The following is a 20,766-nucleotide window of genomic DNA, read 5'->3' on the forward strand; positions in this document are numbered from 1 at the left end:
TTCATGAGGTTGCTAAAATTAATTTCCTATAGCGTTTTGTGCTAGTCTCGAGTTGGTTTGCTGACTTCTGTGGCGTGGCGTGGCGCGTGTGTGAATTTGCTTCGGGGAGAGCACAAAGGCTTGTCAAGGATTAAAGTTGACACCTCGCCAGGACCTAGAAGCGAACCCTTTGGGTTGACAAGCACATAAATTTATTTTTGTTTGCGCTATGTAAATTTTTAAGCAAGCGCCAGACGTTAAATTGAAATAAATGCAAAAATAAAGAATAGAATATAAATAAATAAATGGATTCTCAGCAAAGCTGCATGCAGCTCGTTTTGTGGTTTAAGTATGCGTGTGTGTGTGTGTTTTTCACTCTGCATTTAAATAAGGTTTGAGCAGCTCTTAGTCTAGGCTACTTTTGTATTTTAGTTTTAGTAAAGTTTTTTAAAGGTGCGCCAAGTTTCGCTTGCAGCTTTGAATTCTTTTTTGTGCGCAGATTTTCAATTTGATTTGCTGCAAACTTTTGGCTGCAGCAACAAAAATCAAATTGCAATCTGCTTCATTAGACAAAGCAAAGGTTAAAGTTCAGTTTCAAGCTGCAACTAATTTAAAAGCGCTCATTAGATTGTTCCCAATTCGACGAGCTAATCCTTTGCAATGGCCACACACACTCGTTGGCTGAGTGACATTATCGATGATGATGGTGTGACCATTAAATCCAAGTTTGCTTTCCAATTAAGCCACTTGATTAGCTTACAGTGCATTGGGCACAATGTTCGGCGCTCAGTCTCTGCGGAGTGGCGTGGCGTGAAGTTCGCTTTGATGTTGAGCGTTGTCAGCGTTGTGCGTGCCGCATGTTAATTGCGTCTAATCAGCAGCAGTGCGGCCATTAGAGCCGCAACGCATGCAGCTGGGCGTGGCACTCGCTCTAAGCGTTTAATTACATATGAGAACGCCAAGCGTAGTTCAGTATAATGAATGCCAATTGATGTTGCTTAGTCTAACAAATTTTGGCTGTGGCGAAATTTATAAAAAATAACTCAATAAACGACAACAGCGCCGAACGCTGCCAAGTTGCATGACAATGACTGGCACTCAATGGGTTATTAAAGTGCAGCAAGCAGCGTGGCACGTTGTCTTTTCCCTCTAGTCAGCGTCAGCATGACGAGCTGCCAGTTTGCCTTGCCCTGCCCTGCCCCAATGCGCTGCATAGAGCGTTACGCTAAATGGATTTTTAATGTCGTTGGCAATGCAGCAAAATGCGCGTTGCGCGCTGCCAAAGGTTCCTTGTCATGGCTATCACTAGAGGTAAGCGTCTGCCTGCATATGTGTGGGTGAGTATGTATGTGTGTGTGAAATAATAGCACTTAAGCGTATTTGCAGTAAAGTTCAACAAGCGGTAGCGGCAGCGTGGCAAGCAAACAAACTTTTAAATACACTATAATCAATTTAAAATGCCATTAAAAATTAATTTAAATTTGTAGCTTAATAAACTGTAGCCAAGTCAATTCAAAAAGTTTGTCTGTGTTTTATGCAAAGCTCAATAAATTAACGCAAAAATTCTAAACGAAAATTAATTTAAGTTTGTATTTTAATAAACTGTAAGCACTGAAACTGAAAAAGTTTATAAGTGATCTAAGCATTTAAAATGAAAATTAACTTTAATTTAAATTTTAATACTGTAAGCAAGTCATTTCAATAATTTTAGAAGTAATTTATTTAAAGCACAATAAATGATGATTAGAGTTCTTGGGTTTTCCTCAATCCTTGCAACGATTGTTGGGTCTGCTTAACACTGCCAATCTACTAAATTTTAATACTTTTTGTAATCGTATCTTTTATCGCCCACTGTTGTAAGTTGTTGAAAATATTTCAAATTAAATAAATAAATAAACTAAATTGCGCACTTTTTGTTTGTCATGCTCCAGCAACTTTACTCTACTCTAACTAACCCATTTCTAAGACTGCAAAATGAGCGATGATTTTATGTTGCAGCACATATTAAATTATGAACATGAATTTTAGACAAATAAGTTAAGGCTTGAGCTCGCAGCGCTGCAGCTAAACAATAGCAGAGCATGAGTCTAAGCAACGCGTCTAAATACTAAATCAATCACTTGGAACGCACTACGCTAAACGCAGCGATTAAATTCTACTGCTGACAAGTGAAATTTCATTGCTGCCGTCGTTGTTGTTGTTGCTGTTGTTGCAAGTGCATCGTACGTGCAACAATCAAGTGTCAGCGTAATGAGCTATCAAGCTGCAAAATATGCAATTTGAGCACAACAAAGCAACTGGCAACACAGACATGAATGCAGACATGAACATGCACACATACACATGCACATGCACACATGTGTGTGTGTGTGTATGCGGGTAGCACCTATCACTATCGCTATCGCAATGGCTTTGCTAAATTTTGCGTGTAAGTGACAAGACCCGCATAAAAGAGTCTGGCAAACTGTAAAATGCTTATAAAGTGCAGCTGTGTGTGTGTGTGTGTGTGTCTATGTGTGTGTGTGGTAAATATGCATATGCGCGTCAACGTTTTTGTTGCATTCATTAATGTGCACAAACAACAACAGGGCGGCTACGTAATTAACGTTGCTAGCGCATAATTATGACAACAGCACAAAAGCGTTGAGCTTAATTTTTAAAGCTATTTAAATAGTTGTAAACGCAACTTGGCTGTATTGCTTTACTATTAAGTTCAGCGCCTGCGTTAAGTGCCGCAGTTTGTGCTTTACGCTTGTTGTTATTTTATTTTTTGCTTGCTCATAATTCACAATTAAAAATCATGACACTTGAGCATAATTAAAATATGAAAACGGAAAAACGCAAACAATAAACTGTAATAAAAGTTAATTAGAACGCTTTGAGAAATGCAGCAACGCGCTGCTAAAAATGGCTACACTATAAAAAAAAAAAAAGAAACTGTAAGCGTTCACAATGCTTGCTAAACTGTTTAATTGGCCGCCATTAAGCGTGGGCGGCTATTGAGCACTTAAATATTAGTGCAGCTTAATGGCTTTTTAATCACCAATAACAAAGAGCGTGAAATGCTAAGCTTATCGGCAAATGTCGTTTTGGCTGTGCTATATAGAATATATATTTTGGTGCTGCACACAGATACAGACACAAGTAAATGGCTCAAGGATTGCACACTCAGCAGCGAGCGGTGGTGGGCGCTGGGGGGTCAGTTGGGTAGACCACAGGGCAAACAATGCAAGCAACGGGGTGTTAAATGGTTTTGTCTGCATGTCAAATTACAGGAAGCATAATTTCAAGGCTGGCTGACTACCCACAAAAAATACACAAAAAAAAATGAGAAAAACGAAAGCTAGCAGCAAATAAAATGAAATACAATAGACTTCAGCTGTGGTTGGGGTGGTGCGCCTAATAAAATGCCGCATTATTATTTAATTAGCAGCAGCGTCTAAACAAAAGGCTTAAATCTCATCTTCAATGAATTTGTTTAGTGCCTTGGCTTTGAGCTGCATGTAAAACTATTAATTAGGCACATTAAACTGCGCGCTGACAGCTTTGTGGCTACAGTGGGTTCGGTGGTGGTGCACTGCAGCTTATTAAGCACATTTTAATCAGCGCAATTGCTTCGCTGCGCTTGCATTATGCATGCGGCAGGACTCAGTTTTGGTGGGTGGGCACAAACCGCAGCTCATTACAAATGAAAATTACCACTTAATATTGTTGAATGCATGCAAAATTTTAACAGCCAGGCCTGACAGCTTGAATTGTTGTTTGTTCAAGGCTAAAGTAAAAATTGCAGCCAGCTGAAGCGGCGGCTTTTAAGCCATTAGTTTATACACAGCAAAAAGAAAGCGGCAGCGGCAGCAGCAGCAGCAACCCAAAGAGCTCTTTGTGCATGCCGAATTAGACTGATGTTACTGCGGCTAGGCTGCGGTGTGGCTGCCAACAGCCACCAGCAGCAGCGGCAGCACCACGGCAGCATTGCATATTGGCGTTGGTGTTGCAGCTGCAGCAGCAGCCAAAAAGTTAATTGTAAATATGACCCACTTGTTTGCCACAGTGGAGCAGCGAAGCGAACTAGAAAAATAAATAAAATTAATAAATTAACTTTCAGCTATTATTTTGCTAATAATAATTTATACATATAATATAAATAGACTACGTAGCTGAGATATATAAGTTAGCAGCTATAATTATTTGTTGTAATAAGCTGTGCATATAATTTATAAAATATAAAAAAATGTAGCAAGCAATAAAAGAGGAAATAGAAGAAAAATAAATTATTTAGGCGAGATATATAAACTAGCAGCTATAACTATTTGTCATATATAATTTATAAAATATAAAAAATACAGCAAGCAATAATAAGACAAATCTAAGACAAATAAATGATTTAGGTGAAATATGTAAACTTACTGCTATAATTATTTGTTATAATAAGCTGTACATATAATTTATAAACTATTTGAAAAATCCAGCAAGCAGTAAAAGAGTAAATATCTAAAAATAAATTATGTAGCTTGAGATATATAAACTAACAGCTTTAATTATTTGTTATAATAATTTATATAATTTATAAAATAGAAAAAAAATACAGCAAGCAATAATAGAATTAGTTTTGGCTATTGTAACTTATTAAGAAATATATATATATAATTTATTAAATATAAAAAATTACAGCAAACAATAAATAAGTTAGTTTAAGCTATTTTAACTTATTAAGAAATATATTAAAGCTTGTTTGCTTGTAATGCTTACATGGGTAAATACAACGCACTTTTTGCCCACTGTGCACACTGTGCTGCAGCCATTGTATATTGTTGTGTCACCTTAAGAATTTGCAAGCAACCGAAAAATGTTTATAATAAGTGCCACGCAGGATTTTCCGTTCAAGGCGTTTTTTGTTATTACAGTTGCTTAGCTGCTTGCAACAATGCGCTGCAAGGACGACGCTCTAAGCCTGCTAGCCTGCCCCTTTAAGTGTATTTGTATTGCTGTGTGTGTAGCAGTTGAAGTTAATTGGATTTGGCCAAAGTGCTGGCAGCCCATTGGCGGCCTTTTGAAATTGTTGCAACAACAGCAGCAAGCAGCAGCAGCTTTTGGGCCCTGTGCATCTAAGTTTAATGGCATAAAGTGCACTTTTAATGGCACCTGAAGTCATGCGGCAAAAACTTATGCATTTTGTACTAAAATCTAATGTAGTCTGCCTTTAATTGCGCTAAAGTAGCTTCAAATGCACTTGCCAGATCAAAGTGATAGGCTTAAGCTCTCACTCTGCCTAAGCATTTTAACACCTGTGCCAAAGCACACACAGAGCGTATGCGTAATATTAGCAAAACGTCTCTATGGCACAAGCATATGCAAATTTAGCTATCTATCTAACTGTTGGCCATGTCCAGAATACATAAGTCAATTTTCAAGTGTATGTCCAACATGCATGAGTAATGAGCCGAGTGCAGGCTGCAACAACAGATATATATACGCCATATAGCTATAAAGCCTGCACCCACGTAGCTAAATATGCTTGACAACAACAACAGCAGCAGCAGCGGCAAAGAAAAAAAGTTATACTAGTCAAGTAAAGTAAATGTTGCCAGCAGCCAGGTAAAGGCCGCAGCAGCAGAGACACGCACACACACACACACACACACACATAAAGTTATGCGCTAGCAAAGACGTTGCACACACACAGGACTACTAGGATATGCATAAAACTATGCTACATTGGCACTAAAACAAACAGCAAAACCGCCGCATGGGGCGTATGAGCAATGTGTGACGACATGTTGAACGACAATGCTGATGAAACATGCCAAGGCAAAGGTAACAATTGCCAGGGCTGCCAACAACTAAGTGAGTTGCACACACACTAAAAAAAACTTTTATTTATATTTTTGCTTATTTTTCAGTTTTCATACTATTTAGCAAATTTTTTTTAGTTTAAGTTTTTCTTATTATTTTAGCACTGCAGCATGCTTAGTTGTTGCTGCATAACTTGCTACGCTACAACAGCTTGTGGTTGCTTCTTTTTTTTTGTTTTATGGCTAGGCTAAGTAAATGTTTAAAATATTTGGGCTGCCAGGCGAGTCGACGACGTTGTCGATGCAAAGTTTTGTGCCCCGAAAATTATTAAGATGAGTGGCATAAATTATGAGCTCGACAAGGTTGGGGCGAGAGAGCACGACATGCACACAGTACTCATAAAAGCCGCTGGCAGCTAAATCCTTGGAGACAGCCTGAAAGCAGTGAGCCAGCAACGGGCTGAGCTGGGGCTGGGTCTGGGTCTGAGCTGTGGGGGCGACTGTTTGATGAGTGAATGACTAACTGCATGACAGTTAAGCCAAGTGGGTGTAGCTGCCTGTGTATGTATGTGTGTGTGTGGTTGATCACTTTAGGTATTGACAGCGCTGGACTGCATGTCGTATACGTTATATGTATATAGTTGTGGGCTGTGTGTGTGTGCTGCAGGCCCTTGGCAGTTAGTTTAATATTTATTTAATTTAATATGCTAATTGGATGTGATCTGCATGCGTGTGTGTGTGTGTGTGTGTGTTGCATATGTGTGTCACACAACTTTACGAGCGAACAATTCATAAATAACTGACAGCCCTCAAAACTTTGACATGTCACTGAGTAAATTCAGTTTAAGTTTTAACTTGGCTTACACAAAAATAGCTTACCCAGCCGCTTGGACACGCCCACGCCCACACGAATGTTGCACCATGCACTGACTTTTATTAATCGTTAAAAAATTTGCCACAAAAAGCGGAAAGCGCTGTCAGCAAAAACTTTCCGCTCAGCCAACAGCGCGACAAATTGTTTTTGCGATAAAATTAGACAAGTGACACGCAGCCCCTAATCGTTTGGGCGTACGCTTAAGCAGCGGCGGCGTGGGCGTGGCCCAAGAGGCGCTGTTAGCCTAAACTGGCAGCTGCAAGGCAATCTTAATTATATTACAACTTCACGTACAAATAATGAGCCCAAGCAACGCCTTAAAAATTGCATTAAATGCTGCAAAATATTTGTGAAACGCAAACGTAATTGAATTTATCAAATGTCATAAATAAATTGCGAAACTTTTGTCAACAGCATTTGACATTGCTAGTTATTGAAAAAGAATTTAATTTATAGACTGAGCGTGAGAACATGCGAGTGCCGACTAGCAGATACACTTTGAGCTATAGTTTATTTAATTCAAGCTGCGCTATAGCTTTTAATATATTTTATTTTATAACTCATGCTAGGCATGTGTAGCGCTCATAAATTTATGCGCATATGTAGCACAAATAATATGAATTTAAATTGAAAACTAAGGCAAGAGAAAAAATAGTAAAAAGCAAAGCTGTGCGCTGAACTGTAAACTGCGAAAAGTTGACGGGAAGTAGCAAAAAATGTTGCACATATGCGCCAAAAGTCAGTCAGTCAGTCAGTCAGTCGCTCAGTGTGTGTGTGTGTATTTGTTTGTGTGTGTGTGAACGTATTGAACTTGTCAACATGACAGTGGCAACGGAACTGAGCTCACAATACGAAGCACGGCATGCGACACGTTGTTGAATGAATGAATGAATGAATGAACATAGCAAAGGGGCAAAGCAACGCGCAGGCAGCTGCGTAAAGTGATTGCCGATAGTGGTAAAATATATGCAAACTATATGTACATATTACGTATACGCAAGACTTGTTGAGCTGCCTGCTCTAACAACTTGACATTGTTATATACACTTGGCTACAATAGAGAGTTGGTATGCAAATTTTGTTGCAGCAAAGTGTATGCCATAGCTGAACTGTTTGCTTTGCTTGCCAAGGCTAAGAAATTTTGCAATTGCTTTGCAGCCAAAACAAAAACTGACATTGACAGGCAACGGCTGCCACGCGCTTACAATTGTTGTTGCTGCCACACTCGCTGCAACATCAATTTGAATGACATTCATAGAAAACGACGCAAAAGAAATTGTGACATTTGTGTATAGAAATAGTTTTGCAGTTTGTCGTAAAATAGTTGTGCGCATATATATATTTTATTTTTTTTGATTGCTTTGCATAGCATTTTGAAGAATTGCCCCCAAGCTGTTGAGTCGAATGAGTCGACGGTTGCTGCTTGGGAAAAAGTGAAAACAATTGAAAACTTGCCTCAAGTTGTTTGTGCTCAAACTGTTGGCAGGCACTACAAATTGTGTGCTACACGAAAATTTGCTTCAATGAATTTTGATAAATTTAACAAATAATAAGTTAGCTCAAAAGTTGGCTTGTGGCCTTCATGGCCTTGATTGCTATTTCCAGTTGAGTTGTTAGCCAAGAAAAAAAAGTTTAATTTAGTAAGCAATAAAATTAAAGCGTTTGAGCTTGCCAAATTTGTTGCAGTGTAAGCGCAGTTCGTTTCAGCATTAGCTCTAAGCTTTGAGGCATGCATTAGACTTGCAACAGCAGCAGCCGCTGCAGCTGTGCAACATGCAAAGCTGAAATGCCCAAAGACCAAAAGCCACAGCTGCATTTTAGCATTTTGCTTGGCTGCCTTGGCCAACATTATGATTTTCATTTTATTATTAATTTCTTTAAAAGTTACATTTAAACTAAATAGAACCATAGCATATTTTTATTTTCTTTTAGTGTTAACGTTGCTTTGAATTTAATTCTTCTTCTCGGTTAGATTGTAGATTTGCTTGGCCACGTCCGAGAGCTGCACATCGATGGCCTTGGTGTCGTCGTAGAGCGAAGGTGCCTCGCCCAGAATGACAAATGTGCCCACCAGCGAGGCAATCATAAATAGCCAGAGGAACAGTCGATCCATTACCATGGCCACAAAGCCCCAGTCCTGGTCCTCCTGTAAATGATACAAACACGCAGAGAGACAATTGTCAAGTTCAATATACTTAAAGTTCTCGAGGGCGTATGCGTAATATTAAGCGCCACACACACACACACACGCAGACGCTTTGAGCGATTGCTTTCATTAACAAGCAACACTGTTGCTTAATCTGCTTATGCCCAACGCCAGTTTGGTTATCAATCAAACTGAAACTACCCAGACCGACACACACACACACAATAAAAAAAAGAAAGTTGAGAAAGCAAATGCCACAGCACAAAGCATTGAACAACGGATTTGATTGAATCGTTGTTGGCGCTGCTGCTGCTGCTGCAGCCAATTGCCAGTCAATTGAACAAAAGCAATTAAAAGTGGATTTTCTGTGGTCTTAAAGTGCAAATATGGAAAGAGCTTAAACAAGTTCAGACAAAGGCTCAACGCTCAGTGTCTGAGTCCGTCCAAAGCGATTGCTGTGGTTTCTGTTATTTTATTTTTGGCTCTCTGAGCAGCAGCAGCAACAGCTTCTTGCTGTCAGTGTCATCATTGTCATGGACGCTTGTCTCGGCTCTCGCTCACTTGTCCGGCAAACGGAATTTCCAATTAAAATTTCAATCAGCTGCAGCGTCCAGAGTCTGGAAATGGGAATGGGAGTGGAACTCACCGCATTGAACTCATCCTGACGCTGCATATGATGCTGTATGAACATGACGTTGTGTATGGCCTTCTCCAGCTCAAACGGATACTTTTTGCGTGCCGCCACGTCGCTCATGGAGTCATCCAGGCCGGACAGCACCGATGGCAGCCCATTATAGCCGCTCAATGTGCTCAGGCCGCCGCCCAAAGCGCCCACCAAGCCGCTGAATCTGCAACGAGAGGCGAAAACAAGATTAAACACAAGCCAAGCAAACTCAGAGAGGCTCACCCAAACCAAATTGGGCAAAGCTGCTTATAATTATGTAATTATTTTTGCAGTTGCTTAAATTTTAATTAACTGGCAGCGTCAGCGGCAAGCAAACAGCATGAGCTGCTTAAAATACATGCATCATTTTTATCGTGAAATTATTTATGTATATGCATATTAAGCAGCTATAAATATATCATATATATATCCGATTGAAATTTAAACTGCTTGCATTGAAGTTGAAGACGTTAAGTATTTAATTTAAAGTAAATGCAGCAAATGTTCGATATAAGCAACTTCTACTCAATTTTTATAGCCAAATAATAAATATCAGTAACTTAACTATGCAGCAATTAAAGCAACGCTAACTATTTTACTAGTTCGTAGAATTTGCTTAACATAGGAATACATTTCACTCGTTCGTGGTAAGCAATGTTAGAGCATTAATAGAGTATCAATTACATTAATTGAAAACAAAATAATGCAGAGCAAATGCTGCTCAGTTCTGAGTCAATTTAATTGTTAAATTGTAACTAATGAATCTCTAGCACTTACCACCTTTAGTTGTAAATAAATAAATAAATAATTAACCAATACAACTGCTTATCAAACTGAAAGTAACACAAATCATTTAACTAAAAATGTTATTACATTGTGATATTAATTTATTTATTTATTTAATGTCAACTATGGACAGTCGACTGATAAATAAAGGATTTTACAAAAAAATATTTTAAAAATATAATTAAACAAACTATTTAAATTATGTTTTTGTTTTTTAGATTTATAAAACTTATAGATAATAAACTAACCAACTTTCGTTGCAGGATGGGCGAAAAAAATTATTAATAGTTAAAATAAATCTGTTAGTTAGTGTTAATTATTAATAGTTCAAAACAAAAACAACTTTATTTTATATAAAATACTTTTTGAAACAATAAAGTTTAGCTTAGTTGCTTGTATCAAAAGTTAGTTTAATACATAAAGTTCAGCTAAGTTGCTTGTATCAAATGTTAGTTGAAATATTTCTATGCTTGTTTTTAAATTATAAATACTAAATCAATATTTAAACTATATGTACAACAATGTTTACACTTTTTATGCTTATAATAGAACTTTATGTAATATAATTCAGTTAAAGAAATATTATAAAAATTTTTTAAGCTGCTTATAGTAATTGTAAAGTGATTTAAATTTAGTTTAGCTTGAACTATTGAACTATTGAGCAATAATTTAGTTAATTAAGCTGTCTGCCTCACCTGTTAGTTGCCGTTGTCATGTGCATGCCATTGCAGCCACCGACGCCGACGCCAACGCGTCCTTGCATGCGCCGTATGGAGTCTGGACTGGAGCCACCGGAATTCATTTGCATCTCATCCATTAGCGCTTGCCCGAACTTGGTCTTGCTGAACTTGAGGCCGTAGTTAATCTTATTGGCGGCCAGATCACGCAGCAAATCCTTGGGCACACGCATTAGCAGCAGTTTGGGCAGCCGCTTGATGAAGAACGCGCGTATCCAGGGCCGCATCTTGTGCGTGCTCGGCTTGCGGTAATGTATATTGAGTATGATGATGGTAATGACGACGCTCAGCCCGACGAGCAGCATAGTAAAGAGCAGATATTTGCCCAGCAGCGGCAGCGCCAGCGACGTCGATGGTATAATTTCCGATATGAGCAAAAAGAACATCGTCTGCGACAGCAGAATGCTAATGCAAAGGGCAATCTTCTCACCCGAGTCCGCGGGCAGATAGAAAACCAGCACGGAGAGATACGAGATGCCCACGCAGGGAATGATGAGGTTAACCGTATAGAATAAAGTCTTACGTCTCAGCGTGATGTTGAAAAATATATCTAAACAAACGACAAGCAAACAAGACAGAGAGAGAGAGAGACAGAGCGAAAGAGAGCGGTAGATAGTTGGGATTTGGGTAGAAAGGGATTTTTGATAGTGAGTTTGGGTAGAGCTTTCGCATTGGCGTCGTAGCGAGCAAAGTGTTTAGCTTTAAACTCTACTAAACTCACCAGGATACGGCTCCGCACAGCAAGGATAATACTTTTCATGTCGCTCCGCCGGCACGCCCAATATATCCCACTCAACACTCGGATAATACTCGCGCAAATCAATGCCAATCTCCACTTTATTGTCCTTATCATTCTTCTGGTTGATGTGTTTTAAATCGATCTGCGAGTCAAAACCAAAAAGTAGAAAGAGAAAACAATCAGCAGGCGAGTCAAGTCGAGTGAAAGTAGCAAAGGCGTCAAGTAAGAAATAATATGAAGAACGAGCGTCGTCGCGTTCGCGTTCGCGTTGAAAGAGTCGTAAAAGACATCGAGGCTTAAAGGCACTTAAAGCCAACGGGCGTGACGCTCATCGACCATGTGCCCAGGCCCAACCAAGTCATGCTCAATGCTCAAAGCTCAGCAGTGTCATCGCCTGCAGGCGACGGCGACACGACGCTCGCCTTGCCTTGAGTCTGCCTCAAGTTGCACGGCTCAAGTGCAGTCGTTAAAAGAGTAGCAAAATTTAAATGCGTTGACAACGACAGCGTAGCGCACAGTGTGACAAAATCAACACAAATGTTTTATAATAATTTAAATGGCAAATGCAAGACACAAATAAAAGTCAAGTTTGAATAGTAAAAATATGCAAAAATTAATAAACTATAAATACACAAATATGCTAGAATTAAATATAAAAATAATATAAAAAATTATTGTTGCTAAAAGTTTTGTTAAATGTAGAATAATTCAATTTTTTTTATTTAAAAGTAAATCAAAATCAAATTACTTCATTCAAAATGCGCGCATAAGTAGGCTACACATATTTTATATTTCCACCTAGCTACTTTTATTCAATTACAGTTTATTTTAACTGCTTTTTATTGTATTTCACACCACTGTGCGGTCAGCGGCAACGTAAATTGCGGCGCAGCGAGTTGGGAGTCGCACTCAGCTTTAATTTATGGCCGCGCATTTTTATGACAGCAACACACAGTCAAGTGTCTATGTGTGTGTGTGACTCTGTCTGTGTGTGTGCGTAACGACAGCAACGGTTAGACAAGTTTCAATTACACTTTTACAATTTCTCACTCGCATTTTAATCTGGGACTGCCGACGCCCTTTCGATGTTCGCTCAGCTTCTTAGGCTTGTAAGCGCGTTGCGCGTACAGCGCGCGCTTAGAGAAATGGCAGGACATAAATTAACAGCCACGCCCATTTGTCAACACGCCCACTAGCAGCTGGCAGCACTTACCTGATCGCCATCGTAAGTCCAGGAGCCAAACTTCATGAAGCATGTCTGCTGATCAAAGGGAAAGTAGCGCACATCAATCTCGCAGGACGATTTGAAAATGGCCGGCGGAGTCCAGACCACCTTGCCCGTATAATGTAGTATAGCCTTTGTCATGGTAGTGACCACATATTCGCCGTCAGCGCTGCAGAAAGATTAATGCAAATTACAATTGTCAGCCACCCACCACCCACTTACTTATTGTAGAGCACAATGTCGGGCAGCCAGATATGCTCGCTGGGCACATAGAGCTCGGTCACGCCGCCGTACTCTGAGGGATCCCATTTGAATTTATGATCCTGCCATTCGTGCTCCAGCCACACATTCGTTGTTAGAATTTGATCTTTGAGATTCTGCAAATGAAATGAGATTTTAAATAAAGTTGCAGCCATGCATCAAAGCTGGGGCTTTGCATTTGCCACTCCCAGGGCTGCATCATTTGCGCTTCACTGTGTTCATGTCCCTGGGCACGTCTGTTTGTTTGCACAGACTCTTTGCCTAGCCGCTAATGTGCTTTTTGCTGTCAGCTTACGGTTGCCTTTGCTACATTTTCCTTTTTTTTCAGCTCGTACATTCTTTTTTTTTTTGGGCTTGTTTTATTGCCTTTTAAGCCTCGTGGTAACGCCACTTTGGCGCGTACCCCAGCTCTATGCAAACACAGACTAAAGTTTGCTGCAGTTATGTGCAGCGCTCCCCACGCCCCCCGCCCCGCACAGACTTGACAAATGCCAAGCCATGAACTCTAAGCAAGCATCGCGCACAAAAGTGTGCTACACTTTTTTAGAGCTTAAGCAAATGCTTTGGCTGTCTAAAATGTTATGTAAATTTTAAATGTCTAATAAACAAAGCAAAAGTTTCATAAGCTGCAAAAGCATTAAATATAGTTTATTTATATATGTGTGCTTTAAACTAAACATAGTTGGACCCCACATTTATTTCTGCTGCTCGTCAACAAGGCCATTTGGCTATTTTCAGTTAATTTTCTAAAATTTTTCACTTGACTCGTTTCAGCTGCTCGCCTCATTTGCTTTCATTTATTGTGTGCTACACATACATATACGCTTTATTTATGTTGCAAACTTGCTGTTACAGCCCATTAAAAAAAAACAGACAAGCAGCAAATGTAGCGCAACGTGCTGAGCTGAGCTGAGCGTCATTGAAGCGCTTAATTATAAAAGAAAAACGAAACGAAATGAAAAATATAATAATTGCAAACTTACCAAATCGATAAGCTGCGACAGTCGCAGTCCCAGCTTGACCAGCACCGTGTCCGTATTGTTGCTAACGGGGCGTATGAGTCTGTTGTAGTTGCTCAGCAGATCATCGTACAGACGCTTCGCATCCGGATTGGCCTGCACCGTTTCGCAGAAGAAGAGCAGAAAGGCCAGCAGCAGGCAGAGCAGCTTGCATTGCCGCCAAATGTTCAATGCCAACGCCAGGCGACGTGGCCCTGAGCGGCTCATGATGACGTCACGTGCGCCGTCAGTTCGTTAGCAAAGGGTCGGTAGAGCGGCCGGTCTTTTATTGATACCAGGCAAATGGCAAAACACGCGCACAGGTTTTTGTTTACCTTTCTGTTTGCTGGCAGCGTTGGCCGCCGCTGCTGATGCTGCTGCTGACACTAACGCTGCGTGACGTAGCTACAAAGTGTAGAGTAGAGTAGAGAGAGAGAGCGGCAGAGTCTACACAGCAGAGTCGCTGCCTAGCGTCGCTAGCGCTTGCGCGTGAGCAAGTAACAAAATGCGCTCTCTAAAGTTAGCGCAGCGCTGTCGACGTTGACTGCAGGCAGCGCAGCCGACACGTTGCTGCTGCTGCTTCTTCTTAGCGCTAGGCAAGAGCTGCGCCCATACAGCTGATGCTCAAAAAATGCCAAAGCCAGTTGCTAAGCATTAAATTAAAATTTTAAACAATTAAAGCACTAAAATGTTTTGTTTAATTAATTTTAAAATTTGTGAAACTGTTGTTGCTAACTGGCGCAAATTATTTACATTATTTTTCGAATTTATAGAAACTGGACACACTTGCGCTGTTGTTTACTCCGTGCTGTCCTGCAGAGCTATTCACAGGATTCGTACTGATGTGCGTTTTGTTTTTGTAGCAGCGACTGCCTTAACTGCTGCCTGACGTCGCTGCTGCTGCTGCTGCTGTCGCTTTGTAGCTTTGTCGCTGATGCTGCGCAGCGACTGCGCATTGCGCGTCACCCGGCTGTGGCCAGGCAGCTGTCAGTTGAAAACTCGGGCAAGCTGTGCTGGCTGGGTGGTGGTTTGGGCTGCTGCTGCTGGTGCGGGCTAAAACGCAAAAATGTTTGTTGCCTAAGCCAAGCCAAGCCCTGGAGTGGCCTACGCTGCGCTCTTTTGCTGTGTGCTGCGCTCTTTGCTGCTTAATCCAGCGAACTTCATTACAAACTTTACTCTTAACGTTGCCAGCCACAGCCCCAAAAACAAAAATTTCTAATCAAATACAACTTTGCACACACACACACACGCATACAGCTACACAAATGTCAAACAGGCTGCTGTCTAACACATTCGCTTTAACCAGCAGCAACCAAATTTTTGGTAATTGTCAACATTCGTTAAAATACACGTTAACATGCAGTGAGCACACAAAAATTGCAACACACATACAGTTGCACCTTTCAACAGCATTTTGCATGTTTACCACTGGAGTGGGGTGCGCTGTATTTTTTTTTTTTTGGGCTTACGGTTTTGCCATTTGGCTGCATCGCTCGCTCGTTCGCTCTTCGCTCTGCTCACATATGTGTCACATTGCGATTTTGAGTTGTTGCTGCGGCTAAAATTTGCCACAGCAATAACTGTGTGGCAACAACAGCAACAACAACGTGCTACGACTGTTGACAGCAACAACAAGAGCAACAAGCATAGGCAGCCACAGGCCACAGCATCACTTCATGTTGTTGGCTAAGCTCTGACAATTGAACACACACACACACACACACAGACTATGCTGATGACTCTACTCTATGCTATAAAATCATTAATTATTTATGTTTATTTTAGTTGTTATTAATTGAAATTTAATGCTGCATACAACAAACAGTTGCACAACTTATAGCGTATACGCCCTGGCTAACATACAGTATTTGGCTTTGGTGTCTTCCATTGGCCACTGCGAACTTGTTGACCTTTCTCGCTCACTCTGCTGCTGTTGTTGTTGTTGCTGTTGCGCTCTAACAATGCCTTAATGATACATGAACTCTGTCATTTGTTCGAGCAACGGGCCGCGTGTGTTTTATAGCTTACGGTCATTGAAATCGTTTTGCTTTTTTGCTTAGCCTCACACACACACACACATACACACAAATATTTCTCTGCACATCAGCAGTTTTTTTTATATAGTATATATATGATTTTGTTGCTGGCCAAATCAATTTAATGAGACTCGCCTGCAACTTTGACACAGTCGAACTTTAATCTCGACCATCAGCTGCTTTATGACTGTTATTATGACGTCCTTTTTATTTTAGCCCTTTCTATATTTTTGTTAGGCGCACATTTAAATCGCTTGCTGCTCGATTTTTATCATTACTCAGCTGTATTGCTGTTGTTGTTGTTGTTGTTATTTGCTATTAAACTTATTGTTTAGCAGCGTAGTTTCTTTTTTATTGCTGCTGTTCGCATGTTGTCAATAACGCTATAAAAATTACAAAACTGTCAAAATAACTCACACTAGAGTGGATTTCATATTTATTTAGGCTCAACACACAAATCAATACAATCAATTTATTTGCTCTATAAAGAAAAGTAGTTGCGAATTTAGCAGCTTCCTATTTATTGTTACAAAAATTTTAAGCAGTTGACTTAATTAAATGTAAATTTTTAAAAATTGCAATAAATGAACAAAACTGCACACAATTTGTTGTTCTTTAATTAGTTAATATTAATTTCTAGTATTTGTAGCTTGAGAAATTTATTGAGCAGTACATTTTAAAATACGCATATTTTTCCTTGAAATTCTTAAGCAATTTATTTTTTATTTTGTACGCAATTTCCACACAATTTTACTTTTAGTTACAGTTCCATTGAAATTTTATTTTTGTCATTTTCTTTGAATTGCTGTTGCTTGGAGATTAAGTGTCGATGTAGGTTCAGTTAAATATTGAGTATACGACTAGTATTTTCTTCTTGTAGCAGCAATTCTCGTCGGCTCTGTAAATAGTTCACAATTTAGTAAATTTCTCTATTTTGTTATTGTTAACTTACCACATTTTGTTGGCAGCTCTGCGTACTTCGTACAATAATCTGCAATTGAATTGAATAATTTTAATGCAAGCAGCTTAAATGTAAGCAAATGTTCAGTGTACAACAATAAATGTTGTTAAAATTATGTTTTGAGCAGCGACAACAATGGCAAGTTTTAAGTTTTAAGCCTTGGCTTAGTCATGTTGTCATTAAATTTGTATATAAAAATCAATTACTTAATTAAAAAAGCACAAATTGTGCTTTGTAAGCAGCGCACAGAGAGCAGTGGCGAGCGGGAGGGCGGGGGCGCAGCTGACAAGCACAATAGGGGGGCGTAAGTATTATGGGCGGAAATAGCTAACAAAACAATTTTGATAACACGGCTTTTAGCCCAAGCCAAAGAGCTAAAAGGTGAAGTTAAGCCAAACACCTGAAGTGGCGTGACTGACTCGAGTTGAGTTTTTGTGGGCGTGGCACACCGTTTTGTAGCCACGTTTGGCCAATGGCCAAAGCAGCTTACTTTGGCTTGACTTTTTGCTATGTGCAACAGCAAGCGGCAGCAGCAGCAGCAAGAAAACTCAATTAAAATTTAAATTTTCAAACGTAAATGACAAAAGTTTCTCAACTATAAATAATCGGCAGACGGCTACACTTGGCTTGATTTTGTGGCAAGAGCTCGAACCCGTGCCTCGCAGCCGCGCTAGGTGCTGCTCCCAACCCGCTGCTCCCCGCTCTGCTGTAAAATGCGTGCGTTGCTGCGTGATCGAAAGTTTTGTCTATGCTCGTACAATTTATCTAACTTTTATGGCAGCCACAGCAACGAGGCAACGAGGCAACAGCAGCAACAATAAGCGGCTAGAAATTAATTGCAAAACTGTGTGTGGTGTGTGGCGCTGGAGCTGGAGCTTCGACTATATGTTTATGGAGAGCCAATCCCAATGAGCGTTTGCCACTTGAACAACATAAAACTGATTGCTGAAAATCTGCGTCAAATAACCAACAGCACACCCCCCCTCAATGCTCAACCCTATTGCATTGCCAATTCATGTTTGGGGGTTTTTTTTTTGGGGGGGAGGCTGCGCTTGTCGTCGCCATTGTTGACACGCTTAAGTGCCGTTTGCTTTTATCAGCGTTCCGAGGCTGTAGTCCTATAGTCCTGCCGACCTGCACATAACATTTTAACAACGTTTTTAATTGTTTTTGTCAATGGGCGAGTTTGAGTAGCGACGCTTCCCATCAATTTAATGGTATTTTCGCGTGAACCACAAAAAACAGACATAAAAATAAGTTGGCGCTGCCAAATCAAAGCCAGTCAGCCATTCAGTATGTCTGTCTGTCTGTCAGTCCATCAGTCTGTCAGTCACGTCAATTAATGTAGATAGCATTTTATGATGAGCTGTGACAAGTTGTTACCAAAATGACACCGCATTAGTTGCTGCTGTTTTTATGGCCCAATCGCAACGCTTTTGGCCATAGTTTTAATGCAGCTGTTAATTGCACAAGTTGCTGACTCTAAAATTATAATTGAGCAACGCTTGCTTTATCATTAATTAAACTAAATAAAGTTGTTTATGTATTGCATTTGCACTGCTAGCTATATTTTAGCATTATGGCAAGCCAGACAAATGCTTTGCGCTTATATTTTTTTTGTATTTTAGTGCCACGCCCCGCAGCTTTGGCACGTCCAACACGCCCACACAATTCTGAGTGCAAGTTGAAGTTTTGCGCCAACATAAAATCATCAAGCGACTGACTTAACAACTTTCCAGTGACAAGTTTCAATGTCTTTCAAGCCATTTCTCTAGTCTTCCTTTTTTTTTTTTGCTGCTGCTGCTGCTGCTTTCATTTTTTACTCACTTTTTTGTGTCGCGCGCGTGTTTGCTTGAATACTTAGTCAAGTATTTTTTTTCGCGTTGCTTTCAGACAAGCTCGTTGTCATCAGCAGCATTATCATCATCATTATTCAGCCATTGCCCATTGCTTTTTAAAGCGACAAACATCCCACACACATAAAGCGAAGGGAGCTGCGCTGGCTGCGCTTCATTACAAAAGTTAACTTGTGATTTAACAAAGTCACCCGAAAAAAAGAAGCTTCAAAGTAAATTAACTGTTACAAATGTGCGCGCACCCCATGCGTGTGTATATGTGTGTGTGTGTGTTTAATCATTTGAAGCGCACTCACTCTGCACTTCTAATCACTTCAAAGGTTCACTGAAGACTGACTGAACGTTTCTCTAGCTAAGCTGGCTGCTCGTCTTCGCTACATTCGCTCGCATGCGTTCGTTCGATCGCTGCACTGAGCGCAGCTACAGCGACGCTGCTTGCTCTTTGACTTCGTGCGAAAGTTGCGCTCTCCTTTTCGTTTTCTTGATCGCTGTCGCTAGCGCTGCTGCTGTTGTGAGTGTGTAAGGCTGCATGCGCTTAACTTAAGTTACGCTCTCTCCTCTCGAAAGGACTGGGGCTGCTGCTGTAGCCGCTTTCGCTGCTTTCGTTATCTGAGCGCAATTTTTGCTTTGCACCGAGAGCGAGAGCGCGTAGCAAAATACTGTGGGTGGCTTGCCTATTTGCTATTGCTACGTAAATTACGCCTGGCCACGTGCTACTTCGTTTGCTTAAGTTACGCTCTCTGCTCTCATATGCTTGATCGCTGTCGGCAACGCTGCATCTGCAGTGGAGAGGACCCGTTGCTTTCGCTGCTTTCGTTGTGTGAGCGCAGTTTTCGCTTTGTAGCGAGGCAGAGACCGAGAGAGCGTTTGTAAGTAAATGAAGCGGAGCTGTACTATGGTTGGGGCTTGCCTATTTGCAATCATTTGTACGATTTAAATAAATTCGCCAGGCCACGTGTCCCTGCTGTAGTCAGTGCGAGACGCTGCTCTGACTTTGTTGGCTTAAGTTATGTTCTCTCCTATTGTTTGCTTGATCGCTGTCAACAGCGTTGCAGTGAGAACACGTGGATTTTGTTGCTTTGTAGCGGGAGCGAGACTGAGAGAGAGCGCGTAAGTAAATGAAGCTGCGACTGTACTATTGGTGGGGGTTGCCTATTTGCAATCATTTGTATGATTTAAATAAATTTCGCCTGGCCACGTGCTCCTGTTGTAGTGAGTGCGAGACGCTGCTCTTCGTTTGCTTAAGTTACGTTCTCTTCTCTTGTTTGCTTGATCGCTGTCAGCAGCGATGCAGTGAGAACGCGTTGCTTTTGCTGCTTTCGTTGCCTGAGCGAATTTTTTGCTTTGTAGCGCGTAAGTAAATGAAGCTGCGACTGCACTATGGGTGGGGCTTGCCTATTTGCAATCACTTGTGCGATTTAAGTAAATTACGCCTGGCTAAGCCTTGGCAACATACAAATTATTGATTATTGTAAGCCAAGCTGGCGGAAATGTAATTCCTTATAATTTAGTTTAATTGTCAAAACATAAATGTCTGCTAGCGACTGCTGAATTTGCTTTAGTCCTGGCTGCCTGCCTGGCTGCTGGCATATTCAATTTCCGGTCTGTACCAAAAATTTTATAGCAAGCGCATAACATAACTTGAGCTGGGAAAAGCTTTTGCTTTAAGTGTTTGACTTAAATGGGGCGCTGGCTGCTTTTTATTATTTGAG

The 20,766-nt window shown here is 40.5% G+C and overlaps 1 protein-coding gene and 1 long non-coding RNA gene across 2 annotated transcripts; both read right to left on the reverse strand.

Moving 5' to 3' along the window:
• Positions 1-8,530: 8,530 nt before the first annotated feature.
• On the reverse strand, positions 8,531-14,848 carry LOC108602124 (acetylcholine receptor subunit alpha-like 2). The gene is made up of 7 exons (XM_017990152.1): positions 14,187-14,848; positions 13,165-13,319; positions 12,931-13,111; positions 11,700-11,859; positions 10,937-11,528; positions 9,438-9,639; positions 8,531-8,791 (listed from the first exon to the last, which is right to left on the reverse strand). Exons 1-7 carry the CDS (start codon positions 14,427-14,429, stop codon positions 8,597-8,599), a joined length of 1,728 nt encoding a protein of 575 aa, XP_017845641.1. The 5' UTR covers positions 14,430-14,848; the 3' UTR covers positions 8,531-8,596.
• A 2,179-nt stretch (positions 14,849-17,027) lies between these two features.
• LOC108602129 lies at positions 17,028-19,344 on the reverse strand. Its single transcript, XR_001915232.2, has 3 exons — positions 19,026-19,344; positions 17,190-17,228; positions 17,028-17,135 (listed from the first exon to the last, which is right to left on the reverse strand). It is a non-coding gene; the product is annotated as an uncharacterized LOC108602129 (long non-coding RNA).
• Positions 19,345-20,766: the final 1,422 nt, after the last annotated feature.

The sequence above is a fragment of the Drosophila busckii genome, chromosome 3R (genome assembly GCF_011750605.1).
Source record: "Drosophila busckii strain San Diego stock center, stock number 13000-0081.31 chromosome 3R, ASM1175060v1, whole genome shotgun sequence".
In the NCBI taxonomy this organism is placed as follows: Eukaryota; Metazoa; Arthropoda; class Insecta; order Diptera; family Drosophilidae; genus Drosophila; species Drosophila busckii.

What these genes read in the sequence shown, in the direction of transcription:
- LOC108602124 (XM_017990152.1), bottom strand. Translation starts at nt 14,429, where the DNA reads ATGAGCCGCTCAGGGCCACGTCGCCTGGCGTTGGCATTGAACATTTGG. An exon ending in GGACTTACGATGGCGATCAG is followed by an intron (nt 11,860 to 12,930) that starts GTAAGTGCTGCC and finishes TTTGACTCGCAG; the next exon opens with ATCGATTTAAAACACATCAA. An exon ending in GTCAGGATGAGTTCAATGCG is followed by an intron (nt 8,792 to 9,437) that starts GTGAGTTCCACT and finishes TATCATTTACAG; the next exon opens with GAGGACCAGGACTGGGGCTT.